Raw genomic sequence first — 9,107 nt, 5'->3', positions numbered from 1 at the left:
AGGCATGAACTGACCACGAGTCAGGGGACCAGAGGCAGAGCTAAGGCATGCATAACAAGTGAGACATGGCTGAGGAGTCCATCTCTGGGGTAAGGAAGACTGAACACAGACCTCAGTTGTAGCTGGTGACCTTGGCCACTTCCCTTCACCTCTCTGGGCCCATTCTCTCACTACGAAAGAGAGGAGATTACAGGAGGGAATCCATAGGAAGGTGCTGGCACACAGTGTTGTAGCTGCCGGTGGCTGTGAAGTCAATTCTGACTCCTAAAAGCCCAGTGTGTGCAGGAGAGAGCAGCTCTGCAGGGCTTTTAAAGCTGCCACCTTTCGGGAGCAGGTACCCGGGTCTGTATCCCACGTGCATCCAGGTGGGTTTGCACTATCAGCTTTTTGCTTTGTTGTAGTTGGTGGTGGTTGTTGTCGTATGCCGTCAAGTCAGATGTGACTCATAGCTGACCCTTCAATGGGCATTCAGTGGCTGTAAACTGCATGGGAGGAGACTGCCCATCTTTCTCACACCCAGCGGCTGTTGGATTTGAACTGCCTGTCTTTGGGACGGCAGTGCAACTCCTTACCACGAGGCCACCGGAACTTCTCCTCTGGCTAGCCATCTGGTGCTTACCCTACCAAGTGCTCGAAGCCGGCCAGGAGGGTGTTTCTGGAAAGCAGATGGCTGACCTAGCTGCATATCGTAGACAGGAAAATGCTGCCACGTCACTGAGCCCCAGGCCAAAGCTGGTGACCAGGCAGGGGCTGGCTGTCCAGGCGGAGCAGTCGTTAGAGGGCCTGGCTGCCAGCAGGGGTTGCAGTGCAAGCTCGGCCGCCGCGACACGTCATGGGAGAACGGGGTCAGCCTGCTTCAGTACAGTCCTGGACACCCTCCGGTCCCTACTTTGTTCTACAGGGCTGCTGAGTCGGAACCCCCTCGAGTGCAGTGGGTTTGGCACTTGGTGTCGGGTAATATCAGTGGCTGAGCTGAGGGCAAGAGTCAACACATGCATGTGTCAGGTACAGAGCTAAGGAGTTTGCATACATACATCATTTAACCTTCACGTCAACCCCAGGAGGCAGGAATGACCGGTATTCCCATTTTGCAGACGAGAAAAGCGAGACATAGAAAAGCTAAGTCACTTGCCCAGAGTCACCCAGCAGAGCTAGGATTTTAAAGGAGGCCGTCCCCAAAACCACAGCCTCGTGCCTCCCTCCACCAAACCCTGGGTGTCTCCTGTCATTCTAGCTTTGCCCTGGTCAAAGACAAGCTGTACCAAGAGAAAGAGAATGTCATCAGCTCTGTGCACACCAAGGTGAAGGGGATCGCGGCTGTGACGGAGGAGGTCACCGAGAACGGAGTGAAGAGAATCTTTGACACTGCGGATTACACCTTCCCTCTGCAGGTGAGCGCCTGTCTGCATCCAGCTCTCTGTCCCACACCCGCCCCTGAGGCTTGGAGCCAACCTTCAAACAGTCCTGTGAAAATCCCAACTGAGAAAAACCTAAAATTGTAAAACTGGGTCAGACCCAACAGCTCAGAGGGGGATGATTCGCTACTTTAGCAAATCCTCCAGGGTTTCTCAAAATAGCAGCGAGTCCGGTGCATTCTGAACACAATCTGATCCACACACACGTGGTTTATATGTGGCTTTTTGCAAGTAAGGCCCTCAAGTCAGCAAACTCTGTCCAGACTTAGGACAAAAAGCATTCCAGTCACCCCCAGGGAGCGAGGGCACCAACCCACTATTGGGGAGGGGCCTTCTCATTGAAAATGCAGTCCTGTTTCCCTGGGACCAGCCAACCGGGATATGGGACCTTATCTGCACAAAGAAAGAAGACAGATGACAAGGAGAGGAGAAGCGCAATGGCTGAGAAAGGGCTGTTAGAAAGTAAAAATCTGCAAGAAAAGAAAATGAAACTTGTGCACAGGAAACATTAAAGGCGGGGGTGGGGGTAGAGGGTTGTTGAAAATAGGAAAGATCAGAGGGAGGGGAGGGAGGGCTCAAAGGTCTTATTTGCAGCCTGGGGAGCTGAAGGCTTTGCAAAGCCCTCATACCCAAGCTTTGCAAACCCAAACCAAGAAGGAAGCTGTGCTAGTTCTAAGCACAGGCCATCAGCATCTCCAGCCTTCTCCCAGGTGGGGGGCTGCCCTATTGCCCTTCAATTAAAATGCTAGCTAATCTCAACAACGCTCAGATGCAGCCCACGCTCCTCCACCTCCACCTCCCCAGGTCCCTGGAGTTTCAATTTAATAGGATTTTACTCTGTCAGAAAAATGAAAAGGCTGCTTTTGAAGTTGGCATGGAAAATGAATACGCAATCAGTTGGCATGTTCCCTGCTCCCCCTTGGCACAGCGGGCGGCTCACACAGCTTTGATATTAAGCCCCCGGCATCCTTTGAGCTGCTCTGAGACCCTAATTTCTAAACTGAAGTTTAGGAGAGTGGGCAGGTGCGCCCTGGGGACCCAGTGAGCTGGGGTATTATGATTAAGTGGTTCTATTAGAAAGGCCCAGATTTTTCCTTCTTGCTTTTTCTCTGCAGGCAAACTCCTTCTTTGTCATGACAAACTATCTCAAGACAGAAGGTCAGGTTCAAGGGCTCTGTCCTGAGGTAAGGAGGGTCTGGGGTGGTGAGAGTTAGATGAGGGGCAAGAGTTCATGGAGGCAGTAAGGGCCAGAGGCTTTCGAAGTGGGGCCTGAGATGGATTAAATGGAAAACCAAACCCGGGGCCTGCTCATAGACTCGGGGGCCCCGAGGCTGAACCCCATGCAGTAGTGGGCAACTACTCTTTCTCCCACGGAACAGCTGGTGAGTTTGAACTGCTGGCCATGGAAGGAGGAGAGGACACAGCAACACTCTCTGCAGCCTGGGGTCCCCCGTCCCTCGGTCCCAAGAGCAGCTCCCCACAGCATGATCCTGGGAGTTGGCACGGGCCAACATGTCCGTGAAGTCTCACAACTTCAAGAGGGTGACAGCACTGCTTGCCTTGTTTTCAGGATCAGAACACAGGTTCAGAGAGGTTATGTCACTTCCCCAAGGACACACAGCTAGCTGGAGGCAACACCAGGGTTAGAAGGCTGGTGCCCTCGTTCCCTGCGTTTCCTACCAAGAGCTCCCGGAGGATGTTCACAGGGCCAGTGCTGGGAGCACCACAAAGCAGTTCGAGCTTGCTCACTTCACAATCCTGGCCTCTGCACACTGGCCAGCCCAACGCTGCCGGATCACTTCCGACTCACAGTGACCCCAGAGGGCAGAGCAGAGCTGTCCCGCTGGGTTCCCAGGCTGCACATCTTTATACAAGCAGACTGTCCCATCTTGAGGAGTCCCTGACCTCCTACCTAGCAGCCCAATGCTTAGCCCACGGTGCCACCTCTCTGGCCCCTAGTGCACGTGCGAAGTCTTTATGTCTGCTCCTCTCACAGTCCACTGCCCCCCCAAATCTGAGCCTCCGCATGAGGTGAGAACCCCCCGCTGAGCCACCTCAGTCCCCATACTGGCCTAAAGCTACATGCCAACCCCCTTCTCTTAACTCCACGCTCAGAGCCATTAAGTAGGACAGACCTCACCCTGTTCCTCCTCCTTTTATGGGAACTCAGAGAATGTGACCTGGCCAAGGTCGCTCAGTTAGACACCAGTGCAGCCACCAGCAAACACAGTTGTGCCTGAGCCCAGCCAGCCGTGGGGCCTCCCCATGAACCCCTGGAAACGCTAGGCACCGCAGAGAGGACAAGGAGCGGCTCGACCCCAGCACCATCTTCAGATTTCCACAAAGAAAACGCAAGGGTAGGCGCCGTGGTGAAAGGCCTCTGCTTCTCCGCCTCTGGACAGAGACGGGCTGTTTGCTCATGCCACAGGCCCGCCTTCCTCATGTCCACCTTCCTGAACGCTGGTCTACGTGCGCCCCACGCACTCTGCAGCCACGGAGCTTCTTGGGCCAGCCCACCTGCTCTCCGTCCTGAGAGCTGTCTCCAAAAGCGTCCGTGACACCATTTCAAAATTTCTAGTTCTTTATATTTTTGTTAAAATATGAATACCAGGCCATAAAACTCACTACGTTAAAGTATCTGGTCCACTGGATTTTCAGTAAATTTACAGAGCTGCAAAGCGTCTTTAATTCCAGAACATGTTCCTCACCCTACAAGACCCTCAGCACCTCTTAGTGGTCACTCCCATCCCCCCTCTCCTCAGCTCCAGGCTAAGACACATCTACTTCCTCCCCGCTCAGATTTGTCTCCTACAGACGGACATTCCGTATGAACAGGATCCTACATGACCTTCTGTGACCAGCATGTGTTTCAAGGTTTCTCCATCTGGCAGCATGCACCAGGACTTGATTTCTCTTTATGACTAACTACTATCACTTGCTATGTGTCAGAGAGCTGGGCAACGACTAGAGATGAAGGAGAACTGATGCCTTTGAGCTGAAGTGCTGCAGAAGAGTACTGAATATACCATGGACTGCTAGGAGAACAGGTTCATCCTGGAGAGGGTTAAACCAGGCTGCTCCTTGGAGACAAGGATTCTGAGGCTTCATCTGACATACTTGGGACACGCTGCAAGGAGGGACCAGTAATTGGAGAGGGACGTCATGCTTGGGAGGGTGGAGGGACAGCACAGGAGAGGGATACCCTCTATGAGATGGATTGATTCAGTGACTGGAGTAATGGGGGTAGGTGTCTTGGAGATGGTGAGGTTGGTACAGGACAGAGCAGGGTTTAGGGATGTTGTACACAGGGTTGCTATGAAGTGCAGGCAACTCAATGGCACATAACAACAACAACAACTATCCCATAATGACAAGTGGGAGCTCAAGTGGCCTAGTGGTAAGAAGCTGAGCTGCAATCCCAAAGGTATGCGAGTTTGAATCCACCAGCTGCTCCGTGGGAGAAGGATGGGCAGTCTCCTCTCGGGCCATTTACTAACTCTGAAAACCCTCTGGAGGGTCAGTTATGGGTTAGTTCAGATTGCCGGCACCCAACAATAACTATTCCATGGGTGCACTGTTTATTCCTTCACCTGTTGATGGACATGGGTTGTTTCTGCTTTGGGCTCTTGTGTGTCGGCTGTTGTGTGGCCACTGTGCACAGGCCCCTGGTGGACACAGTAGCCTGTCTCTAATGCTGTCTCTGTTTGCAACCCCCTCCCATCTTTCTGCAGTTCCCCACCCCTCGGACAATCTGCTCCAGTGACCGGAGTTGTAAAAAAGGATGGATGGACCCCCAAAGCAAAGGTACCCTCTGTCTCCTTTCCTGAGGCCTGGTGTGGGATGGACGGGCATCGTGGTGACACTCACGATGCCAGCGTCAGCTCTCCCACTCATTCTGCCACCACCAAGCCACAGGCAAGCTGTGTGTGGCGCAGCTCTGTCCCCCGGGACCACAGGCCTGCCGCCCAAGCCCCAGCCAAGGGCTCCTCTGAGCCTAACAGACAGAGCGGGCTCAGGGTTCTGCCTGGCAGACGCATCACATAGTGACTCTAAACTGCTCCCCATGTTATCCCCAAAGGTTAAGGAACATGTCCATCACCCTAGGGGTGTCATCACCCCAGCTGCCCCTGAGTCCCTGGGAGCAATTCTATAGTAATCTGCAGAACTTCCACACAATGTCTCTTGTTTTAGTTCACTAAGGCATGTATTGCATTTATGTCATAATCATGCACCTTGAGTTGACGTGGAAATAATTTTAACACTAGTTACTATCCAGATAAACCTCACTCCCTAAAAATCTGTTAGTATTATGAGGTTCCAGGAAGACCCAGCATGTGTACCAGGACTCTGTGCTCCCCTGGAACGTACCTGGGAACTCAGTTGTCCATTCAAGAAGCCTGGGTCTCATCTCACCAAACCAAGCCAGATAGTGCACCTACATAGCTCCTTTCTAGGGCACTTTGTCTTCTTATTTAAAAGAAGAAGAAATAGGGGAGCTCTGGTGGCCTAGTGGCAAGAAGCTGTACTGCAATCCTAGGGGTACGCAGTTCGAATCCACCAGATGCTCTGCTGGAGAAGGAGGGGCAATCTCCTCCTGTACCAGTCAGATCCAATTTGATGGTACACACACAAAAAATAATAAAATTTTTTAAAGCCCCTTCAGAGGCTCTGAAGTCTTCTTGACATTTTCCTGCCGCAAAATATATTCAGTTGACCTTCAACAACAAAGACTTAAACTACAGGCACTTACAACATCTGAGCTCACCGAAATAACAAGAGTGGAAAGTCCACTTCTAATTGGGCCTGTGCACTCCAGATCCGCACTGCTCCAGGGTCACCTACGTAACAGAAAAGCTGTCCTTTCAGCCACGTGGAGGTGGGCAACTACATAATATTAAGTATGTGCGTCATGAAACGTTTTCACCCCCTAGTTCCCATCGGCCCCCAACCACGAGTGTATTTTTTGTCTCTAACTCTGTCTAGTCCAGCTGTTTCATGTGAGTGTGCTCACGCCGTGTGTCGCCCCTCACATCTGACCTACTTTACTCGGCATGATGCGCTCACGGCTCACCCACCGCACAGCATGGAGCAGACCTCGGTGTGGATGTACCGCGTGTGCTTGTTTCTATGTTTCTGGCGGGTATTTGGGTTGCTTCCACCTGCTGACCACTGTGAAGTGCGCTGCCATCAACACCGGCACGCAAGGACCTATTTGAGTCCCTGCCTTCATTTTTTGGGGTCTCTTGGCTCTTATTTAGAAAACCTTCTATTGCTCGGCTGTTTAATGCCCCCCCTCCCCATACACCTGTGATTGGGATGGGGATGTGGGACACTGAGGTGCCTGCCTGAAGTCAGGAGCAGTCGTGTTCAAGTGTGGCTGACTGTCTGCCTTCTGGAAGTTTCTTCTCTTTCACACTGTTGTGTCTACACCCCTTGATCCCTACAGGAGTCCAGACTGGACGGTGCATACAGTACAAATCTACTGTGAAAACCTGTGAAGTGTCCGCCTGGTGCCCCATCGAGGCAGTGGAAGAAGCGCCCCGGTGAGTGGCATGATGGGGACAGACGTGGTGGCCCTCAGTGGAGAGTTGGTCAGCGCTGCTCAGACCTTTCCTTCCCTCATTAGTCCAATCACACACACACACACGCGCGTGCGCAAATTCACACAGACACATGTGGACATAACCCGCAGACACACACAGGCACACCTGTGCAGGCATCCCCAGGGGCACACATGAAGACTAACTGCTCCTAGCAGTGTGACAGTCCTAGGCCAGCTCTGTTTAACAGACCTCAGCCCCAGGAAGAGAACGCTCTGGACCTGTGCTGTCCGGTAAGGCAGCCTCTAGCTGCATATGGTTACTGAGCACTGGAAATGTGACCACTGTGACTGAGAAAATGATTTTTCCTCTAACTTCGTTTACCTAGTCCTATGTGTCCTGTGACTCCCATGGACAGCAGGAAAGTTCTAGACCAACGTAACTCAGGGCCACTGAGGAGAGGATGATGATGTAAAGATAAGATCACCTTCACGTGGCTTCTAGAAGATTCCAGCAAAGGTCCCTGATGGCAGGGTGGGTCACTAGGCAACATCACCGCCTCTCAGTCATTAAAGATCTTACTCCTAACAGGCTGCAAGGAGTCAGACTCAGCTCAGTAACACTGGTGGTGTAGTGTGCAGGGTGCTGCACTGCTATCTGAAAGGTCTGGGGTTCAAATCCACTAGCCGCTCTGAAAGAGAGAGAAACATTTGCCTCCTGTTTGCTTTACGGCCCCAGAAACTCAATGGAGGGTCAGCTGTCAGAACCAGCTGTGTTCCAGCTGCTTTTCTTGCTCAGGGGAGAAACCGTCCCAGAAGGGACTGTCCGGGGCCTGGAAGCCCAGCCTGGGCAACACATGTCCACCTCATGTCACCTGTCCCTGTGTCAGCTGTGCCAGTCACCCCCAGCCACCACCTGCACTTCCAGCATGCTGGTCCCGGGCTACGTTTTCCACGTGCTCTTAGATAAGCCACTCCCTGAACATCAGCCGTCTCATGTGACGTGTGAGCGGACAGAAGACGAGACACTAATCACCGACTCAACAAATCTATTAGCATGCAGCTGTAACCCTACCAGAGATGTGATTCCCACACGGCTATGGCAAGAGACTGTGCTAAAAATCTTACGTAAAAGACATGAAAGCCCAGATAGGGAGCTGACCCCGAGGCCCCCGTAGTCTAACAGAAAAGAGGTGAACATGGGCCAAAAACCCAAACCCCCACCCTCAGGTCGCTCACAACCCGAGCTGCCCCGTGGGGTCCCTAAGGCCGCAGGTCTCTAGGGAAGCAGATGGTAGCACCTCTCGCCCACGGGGCAGCTGGTGGGCTTGGACTACTGACCTTCTGGCAAGTGGCCCATGCTTGGCCCACGGTGACCAGGGCTCTTTAGGATCTGGACAGAGGGCTGTTTCCAGATGGAGGGACGTACATCCTGAGCGGAAAACGGACTGTGATCCCTGACATTTCAGGGCCCTGTCTGCAGCCTCTGCGTGTTGCCCAGGAAGCGTGGGTTTAGAGCGTGCTTGGGCCAGAGAACATGGCACGCAGCAGGTGTTAGACAGAGGGAAGGTTTCGACTGTCTCTTTTTTTCCAATGCAAGTGATAGAAATTCAACTTACTTTTGCCATTAAAAATAGGGTACTGTTTTTACTCTTGTAAATGAGGAAGTGAGGGGTCCTGGCTTCAAGCAAGGTCTGATCCAGGCTTTGCACGATGCCATCAAGGTTCATATTCCCCATCTCCTCCTCTTTAACTCCCAGCTACTCTCTCTTCCATTTTTGTTCTCACACCATCAAGTTCAAAACTCCTTGTCAATGGCTTGGTTCTGTCTAATAGCTGACCGTGCACTGGGTTTCTGGGACTATAAATCGAACAGGAGGCAAATGTTTATCTTTCTCTTTCAGAGTCGCTGGTGGATTTGAACCCCAGACCTTTTGGATAGCAATTCAGCATCCTGCACACAACACTGCTAGTGTTACTGAGTCAATTCTGACTCGTTGCAACCCTTTAGAATCGTCCCAAGGGGCCTCCAAGGGCGCAGTCTCTGCAGAAGCAGACTCTACCCGTCCTCCTTAGGGCAGCCGATGGGTTCAAACCTCTGCCCTTTTGTTTAGTATCCCAAAGCTTCATCCACTGTGCCACCAGGGCTCCTG

At 52.4% G+C, this 9,107-nt stretch overlaps 1 protein-coding gene across 1 annotated transcript in view; it reads left to right on the top strand.

Annotated features, from left to right (window-relative positions):
• P2RX7 (purinergic receptor P2X, ligand-gated ion channel, 7) overlaps positions 1 to 9,107 on the top strand; it is a 48,906-nt gene that overhangs the window by 23,378 nt on the left and 16,421 nt on the right. Inside the window, exons 2-5 of the mRNA XM_006894715.1 lie at positions 1,235 to 1,391; positions 2,531 to 2,599; positions 5,147 to 5,219; positions 6,862 to 6,958. Of these exons, the coding sequence (XP_006894777.1) occupies positions 1,235 to 1,391; positions 2,531 to 2,599; positions 5,147 to 5,219; positions 6,862 to 6,958 (396 nt within the window). The remainder of the gene's footprint in view (positions 1 to 1,234; positions 1,392 to 2,530; positions 2,600 to 5,146; positions 5,220 to 6,861; positions 6,959 to 9,107) is intronic.

The sequence above is a fragment of the Elephantulus edwardii genome, unplaced genomic scaffold (genome assembly GCF_000299155.1).
Source record: "Elephantulus edwardii isolate Elephantulus edwardi_28Jun2011 unplaced genomic scaffold, EleEdw1.0 scaffold00148, whole genome shotgun sequence".
Classification (NCBI taxonomy): domain Eukaryota; kingdom Metazoa; phylum Chordata; class Mammalia; order Macroscelidea; family Macroscelididae; genus Elephantulus; species Elephantulus edwardii.
The sequence above is the reverse complement of the archived record's forward strand: the minus strand, read 5'-3'. Positions and strand labels throughout refer to the sequence as shown.